The sequence below is a fragment of the Schistosoma haematobium genome, chromosome 1, assembly GCF_000699445.3.
Source record: "Schistosoma haematobium chromosome 1, whole genome shotgun sequence".
NCBI lineage: Eukaryota > Metazoa > Platyhelminthes > Trematoda > Strigeidida > Schistosomatidae > Schistosoma > Schistosoma haematobium.
The window spans coordinates 80,868,756-80,896,102 of record NC_067196.1 but is presented as its reverse complement, the minus strand read 5'-3'; the positions used below and the strand labels follow the sequence as shown (position 1 = coordinate 80,896,102).

Genomic DNA, 27,347 nt, shown 5'->3' with positions numbered 1-27,347 from the left:
AATCGTGAAGTAAAAACGAAAAAGAAGAAGGCCAAAGAACACATTTTGTCGAGAATTTGAAGCAGACATGAAAAAGATGATTTACAACTGGAAAGAATTGGAAAGGATTGTCCAAGGCAGATTTGGATGGAGAATGCTGATAGTCGGCCTATGCTCTTTCATCAGGGGTAACAGGCGTAAGTAAGTAATGTATCAGGCCCATTAATACTTATTATCTATTATTTTATACATTAAGTTCACAGAAATGCATGTTCAAAATAAGATTACACTTCTTTAGAATCTCACAGTTTTATTTTACAGTAGATTATTTTTAGCTACCCAAATATTCTGGATTTAAAAGGTAACCAAATTATTTAATTTTTTTAAAACTAATTACTAAAACAAATATTCTATAGTACTGATATCAAATTTAGTAAATTAAATATACTGGTCTATACTGTGGATAGAAATCTTAAACAAAAATATAAGCCATAAATAAAAATAAAAGATTAGAACCAAAATTCACTTACTTTGTGGTATCTTCATCATTTATAAATGCATAAATACCATCTAAATCTTCACTTTTAACAGGTGCAGATTTCGGTGTTTCATCATCTGTTGATATAGTAAGAGCAATGTTATTAATGTTTGTATTTGTATTCGAAGTAGTTTTTTCTGAACGACGTTTTAATGTTGAAAATCGACCAAATCGAGAAAAAGCACTTCGTTCAGTCATTGAATATGAATTAGTTAATCTAAAATATATAGAATTTATGAAGTTTTAATAATAATCATAATCTTATGAGTTCAATGAATATATCTTTTCTTTCTGAACATTTTAGATGTACCTGCATCTCAGAGTTGATGTTCACTCTAGAACTCGAACCCAGTACCGTTCGTTAGAAACGCCTACGCGTAATCCACTTAGCTACTGAATCCTGATAGCCATTTGCTTGTGAGATGGAGTGAAGTTGAAATTCAATTGATATTATTTACTTGAATCTTCCCATTGATGTTTAGCACTGCAATTGATCAGTCTCATATTAACATATGTGCATACTGTGCGTATTGCCTCGATGTTGACTGATCAATTGCAGTCCGAAACACCAATGGGTAGATTCAAGTAAACACTACCAAGTGAATTTGAATACAACCTATTTCATAATATCTTAATTTAAATATGAAGACATAATGAATTTAAGTCTTATAACAGGAATTCAGGGTGAATAAAACAAGAATAGAAAATATGCAGAAATTAGAGTAGATTTTAGTAGATCAATTATCTTATTTATAAAACTTTCATTAGTTTCTTTAGAGTTAAGTTTAGCCATAGGACTGAAAATAGGGAACTTCTAAAATGACTTGGAAATTGTTGACTCACTTCACTCAGTTAGAAAACATGATAAAGAGAAGAGTAAACTTCATTATATCCAAGCACATTTCAAAGAATTTATGGCTAAAATGTCTCACAGTTCTAAGCGGCTAAATTGTTCAGCACTTATTCGATGGCAGTTACGTTAATGATGTAATTAGATCTCTAACGGTTAATAACCGAAAAAAATGTTCAATTCCATTACGGTAAACTTAAGCAGTATTCACTAAAAAAGTTTAAATCATATTTATGTGTTATGAAGGATATAGATGCAATGTTAAACTGTAAATGCGAATAAAATGTCTCCAATTTTTACTATTATTATCGTTTTTGTTTTGTTATACAATCAGCTCAGCTAATCATCACTTCATTCACATTACCTTTACCTGTTCATTTATCCATCAATTTCAAACGCTCAATACTTAAGCGTACGTAACATCTCCAAATCTTTTGTAATTATTGTACAATCAGTCTCATCAATTTTCGAATTGTAGGTAATTATGGCAAGATTAGAATTTATGGACCAACTAATCAGGTATAAGATAACAGGTCTCGGATTTCAGTGCGAAATTCACTAATCCAGTTGGTTAAATCGAGTTTTCACATTATAACTGATGTCAGTTCGTGATCAAAACCATAAAATCTAGTTTTTAACCCTAACCATCAATTGTAAATCATAATTGTAATTCCTCACACTGGTTTATAACCTTCATTTGATTCTGGTTATTAAGTGAACACTCTCAAGTCCACTTTAGAATCACTCAAAGGTTGTCCATAAATTATAGTCTCACCATAACTATTACTTTACTCAATTTATATTTTCTATGTTTTCTTTCAAATAACCTTGCAAATTTGTCTTTGAGTGACAGGTATTTGTTAAATATTATGTTAAACTTTTATATGAATACATTCGTAAGCAACTGGTAAGAGTCTAAAGAATGAAAGTAAATACATATTATTCTGCACCAGCTGTTGTTCTTCCTTTGTGTATTAGAATAACATATATAAGTGAACAATATTGTTTTCGATTAGATTCTCATCAGGCTTTTATTCTAATATTCAATAATCTTTATATGTATATACGAAATTATTAAACCAATCAAAGCAGTTCATGAATCAATGATAACAGTGGAATAGATTACATAAACAAACAGAATCAATAATAAGTACAAATTGATAGTGTGATGATCGATGTACTAGTTGTGATAAGAATAATAAAGGCTTGAATCAATGTTGTATAATGGAAAATAGGTTAGTGATTTGAAGAAAAAAATATGGACGCTGAAATAACATTCATAAAAACCATAAGATTACGCAATAAGAAGTGTTCAGATAATTGGACAGTGAAGCTTATATTTGAGATAAGTAAAGAATAGAATGGTGTGAAGAAAAACAAAGGAACAAAGAGTAAGGAAAATAATAATAAATAAAATCTTACTTTGTTGAAAATACATTAGAATTCACAAAGAATACGTTATTTTTAAATGATTAATGAACTTTTCCATGTTTATCATAAATTCCTAACTATTAGCGCTCATATAAAATATTATTAATCGGATTTAATGTTAGCCTATGCAGTATAAGTTGTATTTTAGTTATAAAAACAACAGCTATAAATCTAACTCCAGTTCTAAACACAAATCCTAATCCCATCCTCAAACTCTAACCTTAAGAACTTAGTAATATTTACAGTTGATTGATCACTGGGTGATCAATGTCATGTATGTCAGATGTTTCTTAGTGCAAATCGAATCCTATCGATTAAGTTGCCATGTGGCCACCAGTCTAGGTTACTCGGCATTGCGTGCACTATGTTAAGATAAGATTGTGGTTGGAGGTTGGATAATAAATCATAGTTCTACATGTCATTTCGTTGAAACATGTTATATGGTTAATCTTCAAATCGATTCTAAATCTGTAAATAAAAATTCACCAGAGTACATTCATGGATTCCTGAAGATCCTGGAAATTGTTCTATGATAAGAACAGCCATTAAAATTATGACATTAAATTATAGAACATCAAGTTCAGTTGAAATGTAAAAATATATTTCGATGATGTAATTTATCTAATATAACAACTGTAAGTAAACATTTTTCTGAGAAAGAAGGTTTTGTGGAGATTGTAGTAATTTATTAGTTGAATTCATGAGTCGATTAAAGCTAGATAACCATGGAAAACCTGGAACCAATGGATGACCGTTTCGTCCTAGTATGAGATCGTGGATGTGCACTGCTGAGTAGTCCCATGCTAGGACGAAACAGCCATTCAGTGCTTCCAGGTTTTCCCTGGTGATCTAGCTTTAATTAACTCATGAACTCAACTATTAAATCATTATTTGTTTCTGAATTTCGTATCATTAGAAGAGGAACAAAACAATTTCATACCTGAAATAATAAAAGTTTGCTAAGTTAAGGAAGAATAGATATACACTGTATACATTTATAAAATGATTAGAGTGAACTGTTTGTTCTTATGTTTATTCTAGGAAAGGAATGACACAAATTGTTTATGAAACATTCAAAATCATAACTACCTTATCATTGTATACATGAACATAATTTTCATGTTCATAACGAAAGATAACAAATTACTAATCTGCTTTATAAGTAATAAATTAATCATCAAGATAAATGATCGATAATTTATGTGTAGATACACTTGCAAGTCAATCATTACAAACAATATTTATCAGCATATTTCACATTATTCATGTGATTCTCTTATGACAACACTGAAGAATTTATAAACCAAGATGAAATATATTATATAATACCACCACCAAATTAACTACTTTTATGAATTTGGTGTTCATCTTGTTGTGCTAATGAGGTATGGCAACTTGGACCGATGCACATATGTGCCTGGTCCTAAGTTGTAGCTGAATGATTGATTGACTGAGATACTTTTTTTAAAAAAACAACCACCCTGAATTCGTCTTCAATGTAAAATAAACAGTAGTAAATCATTCAAATTTGCATCACGAGGCAATTCATAACTTGGAATCCTAAAGGGAAGAGGGAAAGTGAAAGGCTAATGATCTCATTACGTCGAGAAATCGCAGCAGATATGAAAAAGATGAATAACAACTGAAAGAGATTGCCCAGGAAAGGATCAAATGGCGAGTGCTGATGGGAGGCCTATGCTCCTCCACCAGGAGTAACAAGCGTAAGTGAGTAAGTAAGTAAGTAAGTAAATAATTCAAATTAAGTGTACTATGCAGATCATGTTTTTCATGGAAAGTTTATTAACTATTCTACTGAATCAAGTCATAAGCTTGAAAGGTTTTGTTCCAGACGAAATACATTTGTATTACACTATATACTATTAGTATGGAATTATTAAAGGAAGATTTCAATAATTATTAAGTCAAGTCGTTAAATAATTCACTTACAGTTTAACCTAAAAAAGAAACATTAAATAAACAATCAAACCACTAGTAGATTTATGAGTTTTACAGGAAAATATTGGAAATTATGGATTATTTATGCAAACTATGTCAAGGGTTGAAATAATATTAAAGTAGTTGAATTAAGTAAATTTAATATATAAAACGAGAATATCTAATTAGAATCATGATAAATGATTATAGATGTAGAATAAATAAATAATAAGTAGTATATATTGTTATTTAATAAAAATATATTTCATACATATAATTCCCTTTATTATCCTAAATAGAACAAGAACAAAGATTGGTGCAGAATAATATGAATTCATTTTATTTCTTTAAGTTCTCATCAGTTGCTTACAACCTAAAATATTTTGAAATTAACGTTATCGCAGATATTGACATACTTATACATACAAGAGTAATTAAAGATGAATATATGTGTATCATGATGTAGCGAAGATTTCAATAGAGTTAATTAAGTCACACAAAATTTGTTTCGAATATAGTTTGGGAGGGAAAGTTCTAGAACATTGAAAGAGTGATAATAATTGATTAAATTAACAAACATTAGATGATTATGTAATCAAGTAACTGAAAATAGATTAATGGTAATAAAGAAAGATATGAATTGGAATCAGTCAGTTATGAATGATGTAATTTTAAACTTCCGAAAGAGTTGGAATAATGAATGACGTAATAAATAATCAATAAAAAGAAGGGGTTTAATGTTACCAGGGCAAAGAAAGATTTATTACTGTCTCTTTTTGTATAAATAGATCGGGTTTTAGACGTTTGATTGCTTGTCATTCATCTTGAAGGACTTCAGTGTATCGACTTCATGTCCTGTGTCAAGGAGATGTCTTGCGATGACACTGTAGAATGCTTTTAACCCGTTTGATCTTAAACTCTTCGGAATATGTTCTTTGAATCGGAATTAGGCTTTCCTTTCTGGTCTACCAATGTAGCTGCTTTGGCAGATACATGTAAATTTGTATACACAGTTGATGGTAACATGAAAGGGATACCTGTCAACCTTTGATTGTGTCAAATAACATATTGTTTTGAACAGGACAATCAATTTAGCTGTAGGATAAGTTCGTGTCAATGCAGTTTTTAGTCACCTTTAAATTTGAGTTGAATACAAAATAGGTTTTTTTATTTGTTGTAGCTTCTTAGGGTTTTTTTAGTCTTTACGTTTTCCATATGTTCTCTATTTCTAAGAAATATATTCAGTTGATTCGATATTTTTGAAATGAAAACAACAAATATACATTTAACTACATATAAAATAGGATAAATTATAAAATATTCAATAAATAATAAGATGGAAGGGAAAAAAATTTTATTCACTTAGTTACAATGAAGGTTAAAGTAAGTTCAGTTTCTGTGGAAGATTAATTCATCTAAATGAATTAGTCTCTATGAATGATGTTTATTCGAGTTTTTTTCAGTAAATGAACACTTTTATTGACTCATATTTACTAACCAGTCAGTTGTAGAAAGTTACACAACATTAGTGTACAACTATTATTGGTTTCTAGATGTAAAATGAGATTGATGATCTAAGAAGTCAAATTGAACAAGGTATGTATTAATCACAATTATTTTTTTAAATAAAAAAACATTATTATAAACAAAATTATTTCCACAAACCCAACAGGTTTCCTAATAGGTCTCATATGAATTTTCCATGTTGCAACGGATGATGAATGAGGATCTGCAGCATAACATCTCCATAAACATTGAATTAATGTAGCAGCTGGAACTCGTCTTCGAATTAGATGTTTTTGTCTTTGATGTTGTTGAACTTTGAGAGCGAAACCGCTACCTAATATACCCTGAAATTGAAATTGAATTAATGAATTACATATATGTAGGGTATTTTTCTCCGTTCATTACTCAATACTATACCATAAAACTATCAATGTGTTTTAAACAAAATATTAAAATCCCAAAATATTTAGCTAATACTTAAGAGAAAATGGAGGTATTTTGATCAGTAATTTTTGTGTATCTTATTGAATTCAATATGGATGATATCATAGTTGCTAAAAGACTATGTGGATTTGAGATTTTTCATAGACATTTGTTAGAAAACTCAAATTTTCACTGGATTGATCGATTAACAAGATATTTTTACATTTAAATGACATTATCTAGAGTATTATTTGAAACCAATGAACACTACAAAGGATTCCTATTTTCGACTGTTAGTCAGTGGAAGTAACCACTAAACAATTCAACACAAACCTACAGGTCTTGCAGTTGACCTAATATTAACCAATTACTGAGTTTGAACAATCTAATTACAGAAATTAAATTAATAGATTATTCCGTTTAATGTTCGAAGTTTAATATTTTGTAAAGTCCATTAATTAGTTGTTGTTTTATATTTTGAGCTAATCCCATCTGGTTGAATTAACAGTGGGTTGGTTTCATCTCTTTATGACTAAAATACCAATATCGCTTTAAACTATCTATTTCTATATTCATTTGTTGTTTCACTTGTATCTTCCCATTGTTATTTAGGACTGCAATCGATTAGTCTCTTGTTGGCATATGTGCATCCTGTGTGGACTGCCTCAATATTACCTGAAGTCGCAAGCTTTATAAGCAAAAATGGATAGTAGCTAGCAGTGGAATCCAGGACGCACGTTTCGTCCTATTTTGGACTCGTCAGCTAGATGTATCTGCTATATTTATGATTATTCCTTATGTTTCTGATTGTAAGTAATCTGTTCTTTATATGTTTTGATATTGGAAATACTATATCAGATTCCGTTTTATATTAGTTGTTTTCTACCCATATCTATTTTTCTTACAAGATGTGTTGTAATTGCTGTTTCTTACTATACTATGTATTGTCTAAGAGACTGTTTTTCTGCTAATCGGTAATAATATCTCATTCAAGTATTTTCATGTTGTATTCATACATAAAAAATGAGCTCGTTACACTTACAAATCACTGGTCCTGATAACTGTAGTAACTGCGATAAACTACTGTAAATCAATTTCAGTTGGAAGTATTTCAAAATCGGTTATTCAACTTTGAAATAAATTCAATATAATTAATGTAATGCAAATGTAAAAACTTGATTATAATACAACGGTTCAATGACAAGTAATACTCTGGAGACACTATCAGTTATTGATTATTCATATAGGAGATATTTTCAAAATCAGAATTTGTGGATTTATTAAATCTTGAACAAAAATTTAATATTAATTTGGTATAAATTAAAATGAACTAACAATTGTCTACCGTGAATTTTTAATGAATCTGTTTTGTTTTTATTGAGTGATCATTTAGTTCACTTGCTTCATTAACTTTCCGGTAAAGATTTTGTAAGTTCAAATGACTTGGAACTAAACACAATTTATTGATCTTCATTCTAAAGTTCATTAGATGGTGAGACTATAATTTATGGACAACCTTTGAGTGATTCTAAAGTGGACTTGAGAGTGTTCACTTAATAACCAGAATCAAATGAAGGTTATAAACCAGTGTGAGGAATTACAATTATGATTTACAATTGATGGTTAGGGTTAAAAACTAGATTTTATGGTTTTGATCACGAACTGACATCAGTTATAATGTGAAAACTCGATTTAACCAACTGGATTAGTGAATTTCGCACTGAAATCCGAGACCTGTTATCTTATACCTGATTGGTTCGTCTATAAATTATAGTCTCTCCCAATAGATCATCACATCTTACTTAAGTTTTCAATCATTTAAATGCATGACTTGAACAAATATATTTACACATTTGTTCATTATTGAAATCTATTCAGAATGAAGCAACACTCCTATGATTTATTGCGATTAAGTTCGGTTTCTTTCATGCACTTTTATTAACTTATTTAACAGATATTGTTATTCGGACCGTAACAATTCGTCTATTATTTTGTTCTATTATGATCACTATCATGTCTGTATGATTGCGTATACTTGATCACATGTGACAGCTTCTGCACATATCTCTCTATGTTAAATGTTGATAGCTTAAATATTGCTCAATCGGTCACTCTCTTTACCATGTATATATGTGCTCGAATCCTATTAATAGCTTTTGCTTTGTCGTATCTATCTCTGCCTTGATTCGATTTGACTATCAATTTACCTCTGTATTTGCTCGCTCACACATTAGCTTCTCTGCTTCAATTCGCTCGATATGCTTGTAAATTTGTTATCAGTGTTATTCGCTAATAAACTGCAGTTTCCGCTTCTTATTGACTTCTGAATTCAAACACCGCTAGGATTTATATAATAACGATTATCAAAGTAATTGATTATGGAAGCTAAGCCACTACAAGTAAATCTCTGAATTACGGATGTAAAATTCCTGAAAAATTTCAAATTTTGGGAATAATAAATATGTCAATCTGTTTAAGTAGATAACAATATATTATTGACACGTTTAATATAGAAGTTACATCATTAACTTGCCCATTATTAGTAAAAACAAAAAAAAATTCGAATTTGGCATATATATATAAATAATAAATACAATCATAAATTTGATTCCTATGAGAATATCCGTAGAAGTTTTGGAGTTTTATTCACAACAGTTGTCCAACGATAAATCAGTATTGTAATATATTTATATTTTTGTCCTATATCATTTTTCCTTCGTTTCATTCAGTGACCTTATGATGTAATATAATATGTATTGACTTTTGTCTGCTTATATAATCATCATTAACTGAGTGTGTATTGATGCCTAAAGCGAAAGGTTCTGGATTCGAGTCTCATTATAGACATTAACACAGGGATTCATATATACTCAGCCTTTAAGCCTCAAATAAGAAAAAACGTGAATTGCTTTGTTAATCACAATTCATCCATTTTATCGACTTGACTTGCTAATGTTTTTGGGTTTTTGATTGAGATTATGAATCGATGAATGTTAAACCACCATTGAAAATCTCGCATGCAGGATAGTGGATACGCACCTCTGAGAAGCCCCACACTAGGACAAAACAGCCATCCAGTACTTGCAGGCTTGCAATGGTGGTCTAACACTTATCGATTCATGATCTCAATTAAATAAAAAATTTTCTCTGTTCATTGTCATTATTTTTATCATTATCTTATGTATAGTATATTTGGTATATTTTTATACAATATTTCGTTTACCATTCATTTTATGCTACTTAGTCAAATCAAGACGGACTTACAAAGAAATGATTTGATTGGAAGATATGATAGTAAATTAAATGTACAATGATGAACAAAAGTAATGAGATATTGAATATTAAAGTTTTATAGTTGTAAATTAAAAGATTATCAAAATGACAATTCACTTTGTTTACTGAAAAAAAGCAGTGACCAGAGGAGTTCAAATAGGCTTGTTGTGAGATAGTAACTCATTGAAGACAATGGTGGACGTGTGGCTTAACTTCGTGGATTAGTTGAAGTTAGACATTAACACCATTGGATGCTAGACAGCTCAATGATATAGAGGTTAAGTGTTCGCGCGCGAGACCGTTATGTCCTGAGCTCGAACCCCGAGAGGCGGAACCGTGGATGTGCACTGCTGAGGAGTCCCATACTAGGACGAAACAGCCGTCCAATGCTTCTAGATTTCTCATGGTGGTTTAGCTTTAATTGACTCATGATCTTTAATATTAAATAATTAAATCTTTTAAAGGTATCATAATAACAAACGTTTAAGTAAACATTCGAGAAATTATGAACTCTAACAGAACTATATTTAACATGTGCAAAATGTTGATTCATCTATTATCTTAATTTGTAGCTGAAAGTGAAGTAACACTATACATTCTTGACTATTAGATTGGGAAGTGTTATAATTTAAGTTAAAGGTGATTGTTATTAATGAACCATCTGAATAAATGTTCGGAACAGTAAAACAAAACATATACAGTAATGATGGCTTATGTAACCGAATAACAATGTCTTCAATTATATAAACCTAAGATATTTCTTAATTATCTATGTAAAGTTTTAAACCAAATATATGTAGGGTAACATAGTAAACTTAGGATAAGAAATAAGTGTGGCCTGATGATAGATGTAACAGTGGTTATTTTAATGATAAACATATTGAAGTTAATATCAATTAGGGAATAATTGCATGAAAGTTTATAATAGGTCAAAAATTCTAGTCATTAAAGTCAGATGACACAAAAATATAGTGCAATAAAAGAAGTTTAGAAGGCATGTGAAACAACAGTCATCAAATGAAAGGGAAAATGTTATTAAGATATATTAAAAACTTCTTTCCAATACGAAAACAATGGTTATTGGCTGGAACTAGTATAACTTTTACGGTTTGTAAGAGATAAATTCTAATTTCGTCTCAACAAGTAATGAATAGTTATTGTTGATCAAGTATGACATAATGCAATTGTATATGAAATGAGATAAACAATCAGAATGTCATCTCTGAGTATTCGATAAATAGGGGTGAACAAAACTTGACTATAACTATGGTTTGTTTACCGTGTAGAATGTACATAAACCTTTCCTCTTTAAATTCATTGAAGTTCTCTCTAACTATACTAACTGGACATTTTAAGATATCCTGTTAATTTACTATCCATTTCATCCTTCAGTATTAAATAAATATTTATCATTGAGATCATGAACCGATTGATGTTAGACCACCATTGAAAACTTGGAAGCACTGGACGGCCGTTTCGTCCTATTGTGGGAATCCTCAGCAGTGCGCATCCACGATCCCGCTCGCGCGATCCGAACCCAGATTCGTGAGGGAATTCTCGGAGTTCTAGTGAGAGCCGTGGCCAGTGGAGCTAATTCGTGTCGGGTAGAGGCAGGTATTTACCTCAGTACAATGGAAGATGGTCGAGCAATTTCGTGGATTTGTTGAGGTTAGACATTAACACCATTTGATGCCGGCTCAGTGTTCCAGTAGGTTAGGCGTTCACGCGCGAGAATGAAGGCCTTGGGTTCAAATCCCGCGGGTGGGATCGTGGATGCGCACTGCTGAGGAGTCCCACAATAGGAGGAAAAGGCCGTCCCGTGCTTCCAGGTTTTGAATTGTGGTCTAACATCAATCGGTTCATGATCTCCACACCCCTTTACTGAAATATTTATCATTTGTATTAATCTTGATTTCAAGTTGTGAAGGTCACTGGATTTTTGGTTTATTTGTTTATTTAAAAAAAACTAACTGTACTCTGCTTGTCATTATTAGTAAATCTTTCACTATATTATCAACTATTATTTGTTATTTATTTGTAATGTTAAACCCATTCTGCTTAAACTACATATCTAATTATCTTAAAATGAAGCATTAATAATTAAAAGTGTTTATTATTTTAGTTTCATTTGAATTTACACAATAGAAATAGTTGAGAATTTGTATGTGTGAATCACTAAATGATTAATTTTTTTAATGAATAAAAACTCACAGCAGGTAGAGCGAAAAATGAGATACCAGCCAATGCACAAAATGCTGCAATAATTTTCCCCATCCATGTTTTAGGCACTGTATCTCCATAACCGACTGTACAAAGAGTAATCTGATGAGTAAATTGAAAGAAAGAATTAAGACAAAAAAAATGAATGAAGAATTGAATAAACAGTTGAATCTTTCAAAACGTTTCTTAAGAAGATGGCAGTATAGTTTAGACTCAGTATAGAATTTATTCACTATTCAAGTTGGATATTATTAAGAAGTTTTAGAAGGAAAAAAACTATTAAAATTAACAGTATAGAAGTTGTGGAGATTGTTAAGTTTTGATTGAAATTATGGACTGATTGATGTTAGACCACCGTCGGAAACCTGGGAGCACTGGACAGCTGTTTCGTTTTGTTGTGGGACTCCTCGGCAGTGCTCATCCACGATCCCACTCGCAGGATTCGAACCCAAGGACTTCAGTCTCGCTCGCGAACGCTTAACCTACTGGAACACTAAGCCGGCATCCAATGATGTTAGTGTCTAGCATCAACCAATCCACGAAATTGCTCGACCATCTTCCATTGTACTGAGGTATATACCTGCCTTTACTCGACACGAATCGGCTCCACAGGTCACGGCTTCTCACTAAGACTCCGAGAATTCCCTCACGAAGCTGGTCATTAGTGAGCACATGTTAATTATCAGCATAGGGATTGTGGAGATTATTAAGTTTTTGATTGAGATCATGAACCGATGTTTCCAGTTTTCCAACGGTGGTCTAACATCAATCGGTTTATGATCTCAATCTATTAAAATTAAATTGTTGATAAATCCTTCTTTTCAGAATGACGATTTGTCGAGATTGTAGTTGTTCTAATAATTGAATTCATGAATCTATCTAGATTAGACCACTATTAAAAACCTGGAATTACTAGACGACCGTTTCATCTTAGTATATGACTCATATAATTGTAGGTGTGCACTGCTGAGGAGTATCATACTAGGACAAAAAAGCCGTCCAGTGTTTCATGTTTTCAATGGTGATCTAGCTTACATCAACTCATGAATTCAACTGTTACAAAAATTATTTAATTTATTTCAGTATCTGTGAGGCAATTATTGGGCATTCTTTTGTGATAAAGTTTTGTTTTCTGAGCTGAATAGTTTTGTGGTGGAGCTTTCATCGCTCTTCTGAACGACAAAACCTCTGTCATCAGTATAAACTTCAAGTAGAAGTTTATCAAATTACTTTGTTAATCTAACTAATCAACCCGTAAGTTAATTACTTTAGATAATCGTTTAGTTCTATAAAGTGTTTATATTTACAACTTAATAATGAATGTTAAATACTAATTGCAAACTACCCAAATCACTTTAAAATGGGTTTTTTTTGTTTGTTATTTTTTAAAGCATAAACTACAAGTTTAGTTGACATTTAAATTTTCCCTAAGATAAGTAAACAACTAAAAATAAGATTTATATTATAGAATTATAAGTGTATCAAGAAAATGACAAAACAAATTATATGTTGGTTAGAAGTTAATAAATAGTTAAAAGGATTTAAACTAATATTAATGTTAGAAGAGGTTTTGTAGAAATTTTAGTAATATTATAGTTGAATTTATGAGTCAATTGAAGCTTGAACACCATGGAAAACCGGGAAGCATTGGATGGCCATTTCGTTCTAGTATAGGACCACTCAGAAGTTCAGAGCTCAGAGATTTTTTTAACACATAAACATTGGTACAAGGAGGCACCGAATAGATATGCGCCACATGAATCATTCGATTTGTGTGAGGGCTGTGATACTGCCCGGGTGCCCAGACCGAAGCAGGTGGTTTTCTTAGGGGCCCACACCCAGTACCTTTGGCCTAAAGGTCTGATCCACAAGGCAGTGGAGCATCCCATGGTAGCCGGTGACCGAAAATAGGTTCATACGCCATTTTTTCCTACAGGATACTGGATCCCATGTGCACCACTGGTTTGGAATCCGGTTAAAGCGCCAGACATTCGCTTTTCATACTCTCGATTTCGTAAACAACACCCACGCCACGAGAAGACAGTGGGTAGGACTTCCTTGGCAGAGGCTATATACGCGTGGCCGTGTGAGAGTATTTCGAGAGGGAGGGCGGGCCCACCCCACTCTTGGCCATACCAGGGGATTTGGGAGCCCAGAGAACAAGACTCCATCAAAATCATCCACCTGAGCTACAAATCTTCCCCACCATCTCAGAATAAATAATTGATTAATCGAATTTTAAATCAGAATGAACCGGGTTTGTTTTTTTCTATTAAGAATATCAGATCATAACATCAAACGGTGTTTAAAACTAAAATAATGATGAAATTTCATTCGACCTGGTAACAAAGTATAATTTTTCAAAAAAAAAGCAAACATCAACTTGAGAGAATTCTATTCAGAATAAGATAAAATAATATAAAGATCAATATAGGCATAGTGATTATTATGAACACCATTATTCTTTAATCTTATCCAAGAAATATACATGAAAAAAAATCAATAAAAGATAAAATCAAAAAATCAATAATATCTATGATATGTTTCCTTTTCTTATTTCTTGATCGATCCTGACGATAAATATTGATTGATCGCCAGTTAGATGCTAGCAGTTCGAGAATCGACATCTGAATAATGTTCATCCTTTTCAATGCATATTGCCAGCAACCACGATGTCGCTGATTGTACCTTTTCGTAACCTGTACAGTGAAATGTTGCGAAATTTTTCAGAAGCGTGCCTGAATAGGTTGTGCGCCCAATAGACATAATGATGTGTTGAAACAAACAAGAAAACAGATAGCTTGTTGAGATATCGAGATGATAGGAACAGTTTGCCTGGATATTCAAGCAGACCACTGACTTCTAATAACTGGTACTGTAAAAAAGCATCCTGTCGCTGATACACTCAAACGATCAAGTGAATTATTTACCAAGCTAAACATCATCTTCATTCTATTTTATCCACCAGGAAATGTTTCTTTTGGTTATTGATTTTCAGCATACAGATAAACTATGTTTTAGCTCAAATTCCCTAAACAAACATTTCAATAACCGATTGTGGATTTGTGACATGCTTCGAAATTATTAGTTTCTCTACTTTAGCTGTAATAAAGTATGTAAATGCAACTATTTTTTTACTATTTAACACCTACGATACTTTTGAATCGTCGAAAATGTCATAGTAGTCGTCATCGATCAAACTGTCCCATCCTTTTTGGACGGTGAGGACTGATCCACTCAACGAAGTGAAAATCCTCAAGGAACAGCAAGTTTTGGGGCTCCATAACTTAATAGGCCTATGTAAACTACCTCTAGCCTTTTTAGAGGATAAAAGCAACCATTTGTTTAGGGAGCTGACTGAGTTGCTTGCAAACGTTTGGCAACTATAGAGTATATCAACATCATGGAATGCAATTATATTCGTCCCTATATTTTAAAAGGGTTTACGTCACCTATGCAACAGCCATCAGAGGATTAATTTTCTCTCGACTGCGTCCAAACTATTAGGCTACGTTATATTTCTCAGATTGTCCAGAACACTTTAAAGACTGGCTTCAGAGAAGCAGGCTGATTTTCGTTCTGGTCGAGAATCTATTGATCATATCTTCATCCCCCACCAAATGTCAGAACACTGTCATGCTTATCACAGGCCAATAAGCGTAGTGCTTCTTGACATCCGAGCATCATTCGATTCGTTGGACAGAACTGTTTTCTGAGATTGTCGATTGAGAAAGGGTCTACCTAAAAAGTTTACTAACATCTTGAAAGTTCTATATGCAAATACCTCGGACGGAGTGATGGCATCCAACGACCTCTCTCCATTGCTTCATTCATACAGTAGTATTAAGAAGGGTTTTCCAATCTCACTATTCCTCTTCAATATTACCACCTGGAAACAACTCTGATCGGTGTAAGTAATGGCGTTGTGGCTCTGTTGTCTGGAGAAAGACATTCCGACCTTGATTACGCTGATGATATTTTGTTATGTTGTGATGATGCCCAATCCATACAATCCACGCGTTTTCAGTTGGCAACCAGTTTCCGTCAGTATGACATATACTTTTCATCTCTTAAGTATAAAGTAATCTTACAAGACTGGGAGGATCCTACTAATTCTGGGTAGTGAACAGATAGAAGTAGTCGAGAAGTTCGTGCATATCGGTAGCTGAGTAAGTGCTGATGGTGGCGTGAGGTATGAGATAAATTCATGTATAGTGAAAGTTAGAGTTGGTTATACCAATTTATGACATTTTCGGAGCCTACGTGATGTTAGTCTGGCTGTAAAAGATTGGTTCTACAACTTGTCTGTGAGAGCAGTTTTGCTCTATCCTTTTGAAACTCGGCCTCTCGAAGTTGAAGATGCTAGATGACACTCTGTGTTTGATCATCGTTGTCTCCGGATAATTATCAACATTTAGTGACATCATTATGTTAGTAATACAGAGGTTCGAGAACGTGTGTTCGGATACAGTGACGGTAATTTAGATTATGTCACCGTCTTGAAACATAGACTTCAGTGTATTAGACATATCTTACAAATGTCGTGCCGGCGATAACCACGTCATGCATTATTTTCCAACTCCAGGACCGGTTGGAGAAAACGGAGAGATGGTCAGTGTATGAGATGGTGTCGGGGTTTGAAAAAAGACTATACAGGACTGGATTCTGTTTATCCTTTACGACTCTTTTTTGGGTTCTCTTGATAGTATAACACCGTTGCTTGAGAAGTTATCAGATATGGCTCAGAATAGAAACCAGTGGCGATCCCGCTTTAACTTTCTGTTTCTTTCTTCATAAAAATGGAAGTAAGTTCTTTTCTGGCTGCATTTTCCCTAATAGAACTGATACTTCCACTGTTATTATTATTTTACGCATAGATACTAATTTCTATTCATTTCTGTTCGTTTAATTGTACTCACTATCCTTTCTCTATCTCTTTACAACCTTAGTTTTATTATGTGGTGCATTTATATTTTATTTCCACTTGTACAAGTGTTTATGTATTAAATATAAATATATGTACAAATTGTCATTTTAATAAATTGAATGATTTTTATAGTAGAGATATCGTAAATAGAAAGTACTATACTTCATATGTAAAGTTACAAATAATAAAAAATAGAGAATAAACATTGAGTTTTTGTTGAAAGATCCATCATAGTAAATTTAATCAATCAGTCGTATAACTGGTGGATCAATACCAACTGTGATACTTTTCTAAATACAAGAACAAGCAATACAGCTTTGTACAAAGATTTAAACATGAGACAAATAATCCAATCACTTGTAATATTATAGGCCTAGTTATTTGAAATATTATTTATCTTTAACAACAAGATCGGTTAATGTAAATGGAAGGATAATTTCAATTTATAAAATATGAAGTATTTTCAGTATTGAGATTATTCATATTTCAATTAGAAGACTAGAATATTCTATTATCGTTTAAACATAATGAAAATATTTATTAATCTCGCGGGGTGCGGGATCGTGGATGCGCACTGCTGATGAGTCCCATACTAGGACGAAACGGCCGTCCAGTGCTTCCAGGTTTCCAACGGTGGTCTAACTTCAATTGACTCATGATTTCAACCAGTGAAATTTCTAAAAACTTCACAAAACCCCTTCTGATAATATAAAATTACCGTATTTGATATTTTAGTTCATTTTGAAGAATTAACTTATCATTTTATTTATTTCTTGAATATGGAAACAAACCATATTGGGTGTATATTGATTAGAGACAAGAAAGTTTCAAATGTCATATCAGTTCATGTGTGAGGACTGAATTATATGATGAATTAACTAATGGGTAATTAGTATGCGATCAAGTAAAAAGAAATAAAAAAAACTAACTAATTACAGATTTACACATGTATACCCAAAGATTATAAAATAATAAGCAGTTAAATATAAGGAGATAGAAACAGGAAGCAAACGGACAATGTAGTCTATTGAATAAGTGATTTGTGTCAATTTTGATAATCAAAAACAAAGTCTTTTTGACTATGTGAAAATGTTAACTATTTCAAGTACAATGTTTCACATTAATCATTTTAGTGAATTTTTAGAAATTATTAAAAAATGAATCAACACTTGACATCTTCATTTAGGTGTAATTTAGAACAGCATAGATATGACCGAACAATATTGTCTTCGATTAGATCCTTATCAGGCTTTACTGTAATATTCAGTAATATTTATATGCATATATGAAATTATTAAACCAATCAAAGTAGTTTATGAGGCAGTGGTAACAAAGGAATAGATGACATAAATAAGTGAAAAGTGCAAATTGATAGTGTGATGACAGGAGCACTAGTTGTGATAAGAATAACAAAGACTTAAATCAGTGTTACATAATCGGGAATAGGTCAATGAATAGAAAAATATAAGCACTGAAATAACATTCATAGAAAGATTATAAGATTGCGTAATAGGAGGTGTTCAGATAATTGGACCGTGAAGCGTATATTTGAGAAAAGAAAAGGGTGGGAGGGTGTGAAGAAAAATAGACGAAGAAAGAGTGTGGAAAATAATAATAAATAAAATTATTTATTAAGGCCAAGGGAAAGATAAGGGTGTTACAAATTTCTTATGAACACAAAGACTTGGGTTGTTGGCTCGAATTCCTATAGATTCTGCTTTGTGTAAGAGACGAGATCGAACACCATAAGGAAAACTACTAGGAATACGATAAATAACTTTAAATGACTTGTTTCTGTCCACTAGATGACCGCTATCTATCAGGTGTGATAGAACCGAGCTGCGTTTTGTCTTGATGTTACCTCTTCCTAACCACGAAGGGAGGTGTTCACTAACTCTTTGGCTCAGTTGTCTAGTCGTGCACCCAACATAGCTTTCTCCACAGGAGCAGCTGTAATTTGGATTGCAGCAATCATATCAGGCTTGTCATTTTATTATTAATTATCTAAGCCCAATATAATCGACAACAATGATAATAATAAATATATACCCTACTGAACCTCGTATAATTTTTGTCAACTTAAGACAACATATCAAAATTGAATACGAATTGTTTTAAGGATACATATATCACAGATATGTTAACTTTGGAAAGCAAACAAGTAATAAAAGATACTACGAATAAGTAAAGCATTGGGGTTTGGTAATACAGCTACTGAAACAGTAATAAGATGACTCAATTTTTACAAGGCATGTAGGAAATGTAAAATGTGAATAAACACATACATACTATCATGTAAACACATAAAACATACTCAAGGTTACTTGTGAGTAATTGATAAAGGCAATGAGCTGATATCTCACAACAGACCTGGTTGAACTCCATTGGTCACAAATTCTCACTAGAACTCCAAGAAATGCCTCTTGAAGTCAATCACTAGTGAGCAGATGATTATTATCAGAAGAGGTTTTGTGAAGATTTTAGTAATTTCAATAGTTGAAATCATAAGTCAATTTAAAAAGATTAGTTAATGTTAAACAATCTAAATGTGAGAATTGTACATATTATTCTTTAGCTTTTTTTTGTTAGTAGTATATCTTCTATGTATTTTCAGTATCATTTTAATTAAATTTAAAATAAAATACAAATGAAAACACTTTTTTTTGGACATATCACCATTGGAATTGACAATCGAAAATGACTTAACCAATATGTGATATCAAACTAAAACTTAGCCTATTACTTAGGATGATCATATTAAGACATATCATAAAATGTTTGAAGATATATTTCTATATAATAGATTGGTAGATGTTGTAATTAGTTTGATATTACTTTATTTGTCAATTGGGTTTATTTATTTATTTATTGTGATTTATTATTTTCTATTTTGAGGACAACTGTTGATGAATCACTCCAAAACTATTGGATATATATATATATTTCTGTTCTTTATATTATGAATGTTTATATATATTTATATTGGATTGTCCTAAAATGATGAGAATTATGCTGATATTTCGCTTACCGGTGGTAAGGCATAGAAAGATATTATAGCCAAACATGAACATCCTGCAATAGTTTTGCCCAAACCAGATTGTGGTACGCTATCACCATAACCTACAGTACATAATGTTATCTAATTTATGTATTTAAAGTAAGGAGAAAGGGAGAGTTAAAAGATGTATACATATATACATATGCATATAGATTAACAAATATAAATCTATATTACAGTTTTCTTCATTTATAATCGTTTATAAAAGAAACAATGTAAAATCCAATCATTTTATATATTCAGTAAAAAAGTGCTGACGAATGAAATATTGTACAAGATTGTATTGATCGGCCAAATTGTAATCGTAAAAGAAGATTAATTCACCATGTTTATATTATATAGTCCATATAATTTCTATCATTACTCGTATTACATAATGTGTTAGTTTAATGAAGAGGATTTCTATTTCAACAATGTCATTTGTTAATTATAGAATATATAATTTCTGAAGAAAATCATTATGTATAATGTTTACTTTTCTATACAAATACATGATAATGAGGAGAAAATGTCAATTTGTTCTTATTTTAAACTTACCTCGCTCTTTTTTTTGTTTGTTAACAATACGAATTAATTAATATAAACAAAAGAATAAAGAAAAAAAAACCCATATTCAAACGTATTGATAGAATATCCATTTTATTTATTTGGATGTCATAATTTACATAGTTTACTTTAATCAGTCATGTTATAGGAATTAATTATTATTAACAGTTCGAGTGTATACTTAACCGAATATTTAAAAGTATATGTGAGATTTAAACTGAAATGTGCTCCTGGTAAATATAACATTTACCGCATTTGTATATCATTGTAGTGTGTACTACTGATGTCGACAGATACAAGTAATATGTAACAGCAATCGAAAGTAAAATGCCTGGCGGTAGAAGATTAGGAAGATCAATGAAAAAAGAACGAGAACAGAGAATGATTGGTGTGAAAACGAAGGAACAATGAAGTCTCAGACGATTGATTAACATTTCACAAATGAATTTATTTCATGGTTCACAGATTTTACTAAGATATTCTGTCATTGTGTATTCAAATATATTCGACTGTTTCCACTTGTGTTCTTTTTCGAAGTATTTTACTTCTCTCAAAAGTAGCTAATATAAAGAGATTGCAAGAATTCAGCTGCTTACTTCTGGCATCAAGCAGCTAAGTCATTTAGATCAATCTCAATGTCAGTGGTTTAGGAATGAATTATAAGACTGTAAATAAACTGGAATATAGTCCAGAATCAGTCGTTGTGATTTTTTATCTACTAATTTAGAATTTCCATAAAATCGTTGATTATGTTCACATTATTAATCCGTTTTATGGATTATTATGGAAAGTTTCGTGAAATTACAGTTACATTGGTATTTATTTGTACATTTCTGTAGAGATCTAACTAGTTGAACACTTTGAATCTCATTAGTAAGCGCTGAATAAATAAAAGTTAATTATGTATTGTAATGCCTATAGTTTTCTGAACTGGATCAGAATAAATCTATCTCATCTGTAACAATGAAAGCAAGTATTATTTTGTAGGTACATGTTATATCCCATCGAGAATTATGAATGGTAACATTTGGGAACTATTTATGCACCAATCCATATAATTTCACTGTATAATTGTTAAGTACCTGTAATATACATATTCATTTTCCTCTTATTATAAGCTTTATTTTGACTCATAGAATATTGCCATTCTTTAGGTACACCAAGTCTACTAATTACGATCTCCCACATTCACAGTCACTTTTGGCTAGATCTTGTGCAAATGTTGTTTTCTATTTTGTGGTGCGATGTACTCTGTTTGGTTTGTATATAAACCCAGTATGTCTTAAATATATGATTTATATCGCAGAGGCTGAGATTGGTGTTTTGAACTCAACAGGCAGAGATAGGCAGGAAGAAGGACCGATAAGGACTCTAGACTGCTCGCACAGGTTTACGCGTCATTGGTCCGGTTGACAAATCACTGTTCTCTAATTGGTAATAACATTATGTTATATATTAATAGGGCACAAGGCCACAAGTTATAACAGTATATTTCATGAAGAAAATAGTTTGATGAGTATTTCAACAAAAACAGTAGAGATTGTGTATTATTTATCAAGATATATTTGACTGTTTACTAATATAAAAGTTATTCAGCTAATAAGGAATAGTTAAAGTATACCAATCATATATATTTGTTGTCAAAGATATTTACCAATTATAACAAACGATTATTTTAAATTGAGTCTATCAATGATTGCATGATCATATCTGTTCATTACAAGAAGTTAATTATCATAATTATCCAGTAAGTTTATAGTTCATTGAGCTTTTAATAAAATCATGCATCAGTCAATCATTGAAATGAATGTAGACAGTAGAAAAGGTTATATATATATATATATATATATATATATATATATATATCAATAGTATATGTATTTGTCATCGAATGTTTCTTGAATCTCATATAGATCATTGAATATCATTCATTGAAGTAACCATCAAACCTACTTTTCGATTGATTTTATCCAAATCTTGAATAACATGTGGGTTTTGTTTTCTAACTCAACTCTTTATAACACTTCAGAATTATGTTACCACTTAATGATTATTCAATGAATATAGATTAGACTGTTGAAATTTATGTTTGTTTTTATGCAATAAAATAGTTAAACTGTCTTACTTAAAACATCATAAACTTATTATCCATTAAGTGGAATTATAATTATAATGAAGAAATAAAAACAAACACAACAGAAAATCGATGATAATTATAACTAGAAACATGAAAGGAATTTTTCAAATAAAGAAATAATTAATCAAGTAACTTAGTAACTAACTGTAATGAAAAGTTAAACATCTACATGATGAACTATAAATAAATAAATACAGGAATAAATAAATAATTAACTTACTACACCCCACCATAATGCATCTGCATATGTACGAATTTTTTCATTTTCTTTCTTTTCAACTAAAAATATCAAGAATGAACTGAATAGAAGACCTAAAAACCCAATATACACCGTTGTGAATAATTCCTAAATAAAGAAAAATAAATAATGATAAAAAAACACAATGAAAAGACCAAAGAGAAAAAAAATAAAGAAGATTAAATGTAATCCAATGACGTAATATTGTAGATAAGTTATGAAATATAAAAACAAACAAAAAAATAACAGAAATTTATTGGATAAATATATAAGCATAGGAAAGAAGAACAACAATAGGGACAATAACAATCGGATTAGTTATAATAAACACAGATATGATCGATTATTTTCATATTATACAGAGGGATATTGGTATAGAGTGAACTGTACATGATATATCACATTGAGGAAAGCACCCAACTGCATCACAAAACAAGCCCTCACATGGAATCCTCAAGGCCAAAGGAAAAGAGGAAGACCAAAGAACACATTACGCCGGGAAATGGAGACATGAGAAGAATGAACAAGAATTGGATGGAACTAGAAAAGAATGCCCAGGACAGAGTGGGTTGGAGAATGCTGCGGCCTATGCTCCATTGGGAGTAACAGGCATAAATAAGTAAGTACATGATATATATATGCTTCTTCTTTTTTGCTTATTATGCATATGAAAAAATAAATGGGGAATAAATAAATGGGAAGATTATTAACAAAATTAAAACCAAACGTAAATTATTGATAATTATTTCATCACATGATTATGTAGAGATTTATTTTATTGAATCATAGACTGATGCTATCTGTAGAATTATTATTATTTTCACTAGTGTCACCGCCTTTCCGTCTCAGTTTATCTGAGATGAAATAATCATCCGTTATGCTATATTCATGGAATAATGCATCACGAATATGTATATATCGCAAGATTACCAATCATAAATGTCTATATAAATTAGTTTGTAACTAGTTTTTTTGCAATAGACGAGCGAATGCAATGACAAACTAATGGAAATTGAAATGTAACGCATTTCCGTGCACAGAAAAGCAACCTATTCTTCAGTATTAATTCTTTTTAATGATATTAAATTTAAACTGCCTATAGTGTTGTTATTCTATTTTTATTACAAATTCTCGAAACGTAGGTTTGTGGAGATTGTAGTAACTACAATATTTGAATTCATGAGTCGATAAGAGCTAGACCACCATTGAAACATTTGGAAGCACTGGATGGCCAACTCGTCCTAATATGGGACTCCTCAGAAGTACGCATCCACGATCCTGCACATGGGACTCGAACCCAGGACTCTCCATCTTGAGCACGAACGCTTAACCTGTAAACCGCTGAGCCGGTATTCAACAGTGTTATTACGTAATTTGTTTATAGCGTAAAATCTGTCTTTAACATATGAAAGAATGATTTTTCAGAAATTTAATCTCTTTACTTCCTTGATAGTCATTATCAAGAACTATGTGCAAACGTTTTATGACCAATAATGTTTACATGAAGGTTCAAATATTTTTACAGCATTGATATTTTAAATAACACTTGTACTCAACAAGAATGACTTAGTAATTATGTATCGTTTATTAACCCGTAATGGATTAGCCATAACAGTATGTCTTATCAATAGGTTTACAATAACTGACAATATTGTAGTTAATAATATCATATTACGTGAGTTTTAGAGCTAAATGTTGCAATATCATATCTCATGCACTTTTATATTTTTTCCTTGGGGGGAACCGGTTGGAAATCTCGCACATAGGTTCATTGCTACTCAAATGAGAAGCAAGTTTTCCCGTAATTCCTTTGGAATCTGGTTGAAAATGACTATATCTACCCTCGTTGACACATGTTTGTTTTGAGTGTTACTCGTACTGAAAATTTTCTGTGTAATCGAAACGTAATCCAGCGTAAAAATTTCATTTAAAGTCCCATGTAAAATTTTTCATTTTACTTTATGATTAATTCGAAACTGTTAAATAATCACGACTAATTACATGTAGAATTATCATATTGGCTAATAAATGATCAATGCAGAATAACTGACCAATACGGACCATTTTGCTGATACGTGTTCTGTGAGTTACGACACCTTTAAGTGATCTGTGATACAAAATGGATGAATTATAGAAAAAGATGGTCAAGTACAAACCTAAAGTTCAATAGTGAAAACTAACAAGTGAAACTGCATAAATTTACTTATCTGAGGTTGCTTTGATAATAATGAAATGTTCGGATAATCCCTCATTTTCATATCAATTTTCAGATAGTGATAAGTTAATTGAATTTTGTTCGTAATAACTTATTGGTACCTCTATCCAAAATCATTAAACGAGATCATGTTTTTAAATAAATAATATAAATACCTTTACTCACTTGTCTATGTGCCCATACAACAGATGCTAGTAATTTAAATGATCCGCCTCTGCGATCCATTCGTATCATACGTAAAATTTGAAAGAATCTCAATCCTCTTAGTGCACTTGCTGCAAACATATTCCTGTCACTGTCTACAGCAAGAACGACTACACTGGCGACAATAACAATGACATCTGTTAAAGATTAATTTTAAAAAACGATTTTGCATAATTATTATGAAAAAAAATAATAAAATGTAATAAAATGTAATTTACCAAACACTATACGGTTGTTAATGAAGGTGTGTTTACATGTATCATACGAATATACATTCAGATGATTGGACCTATTGACTCATTACACTAAAGTGATGGCTAATTCTAATAGAACTCTGAAAACATTGAGATTGTCACGTATTAGTTTATAAAGCTAAGTTTGTTTGTCTTCACAAAAAGTCAACCAAAAAACTATTTTATAGAATACGTAGTTTACAGAACTGACTGGTCATTAAAGGTCAAATAGAATTAAATAGCGTTTAATTCTAGCTTGGAGTTTCTGTGGAACGCGTTCACATATCACCTCTATAGATTATACCATGAGACATAACCCCTTTCGGTATGCATTTTAATTGTATATAACTGTATATAAATCGAACGAAAGATATTATCGACTTTGATATACCCCACAAGTCAGAATTTCAAAAACTCTTCTGGAATCTCTTAATTAAAGTCCGTATGATGATTAATGGGACAGGAAGTTTACAGAGTTTGTTCAACAAGCTATTTATATTATAATTTGGTGGAATAAATGTTATTTCCTCTTTTGTTTATTAAAGAGCTTAGACCGTACTTTCCTAAAAGTTGCATAATTCAGAACTGTTAAACTGTTATATTCATCAAAACATGTATTAGTATACAATCAATAAATTTTCGTGCCAACCTACTTTATGTTACACAAGATTAGAGATATGGAAATAAATTATAGATGATTTATGAATTATGAATAATTTATCCGTATATATATATATGAATGACTGAGGGAATTGAATCATAAAACGGAAATAAATTTATGAAAACATAATTGAGTTTGCTGGTTTTGAAACTTAGTTTTATATATATAAATAACGATGGATAGTGAAATCTAGGACATACGTTTCATCCTATTTGGGACACGTCATCTGTATGTACCTGCATTTCAGCGTTGATGGTCACTATGAGACCAGAACCCAGTACCGTGATCCTAGTACTTAAGACTCAATAACTAAGTGGGTAATGTGATGACGTTTGAGGTGAACGGTGATGCAGGTACATCCAGCTGATGAGTCCGAAATAGGACCAAACAACATCCTTGCCACTAGAAGGCATTGAGTAGGACTTCCCTACCAGTGGTTGTATCCACGTGGCCATCTGAGAGCATTTCGAGAAGGAGAGTTGACTGTCCCCACTATCGGCCGTACCAGGGAATTTGGGGGCTGATGATATTTAAGGCAGTAACTGTTTCGAAAGTATCCTTATCTATTAGCTGGAAGTACTTGCATCTCAGAATTGATGTTCACTCCAGAAGTATAACCCAGCACTGTTCGTTCCAAACACTATCGCGTTATCCACTTAGCTACTGAGTCCTAGGTACTAGGATTACGGTACTGGGTTCAGGTCTAATAATGACCATCAACGCTGAAATGCAGGTACATCCAGATGACGTGTCCTAAATAGGACGAAACGCGCGTCCTGGTTTACACTGCTAGCCACTATCCATCTTTGCATAAATAATTTGTGAATTCAGGCAATATCGAGGCAGTCCGCACAGTATGCACATATGTCAACATGAGACTGATCAATTGCAGTCCTAAATAACAATGGGAAGATACAAGTAAAACAACACCAAGTGAATATTAATTTTATCTAAGCTACGACATTAACAATCT

The 27,347-nt window shown here is 31.6% G+C and overlaps 1 protein-coding gene across 1 annotated transcript in view; it reads right to left on the bottom strand.

Moving 5' to 3' along the window:
- The window catches only part of KCNQ4 (Potassium voltage-gated channel sub KQT member 4), an 82,795-nt gene that overhangs the window by 10,998 nt on the left and 44,450 nt on the right, over positions 1-27,347 (bottom strand). The window contains exons 4-8 of the mRNA XM_051209813.1: positions 25,442-25,617; positions 23,044-23,169; positions 12,147-12,257; positions 6,399-6,583; positions 510-734 (exon numbers count right to left, since the gene is read on the bottom strand). Coding sequence (XP_051075275.1) covers positions 510-734; positions 6,399-6,583; positions 12,147-12,257; positions 23,044-23,169; positions 25,442-25,617 — 823 coding nt within the window. The remainder of the gene's footprint in view (positions 1-509; positions 735-6,398; positions 6,584-12,146; positions 12,258-23,043; positions 23,170-25,441; positions 25,618-27,347) is intronic.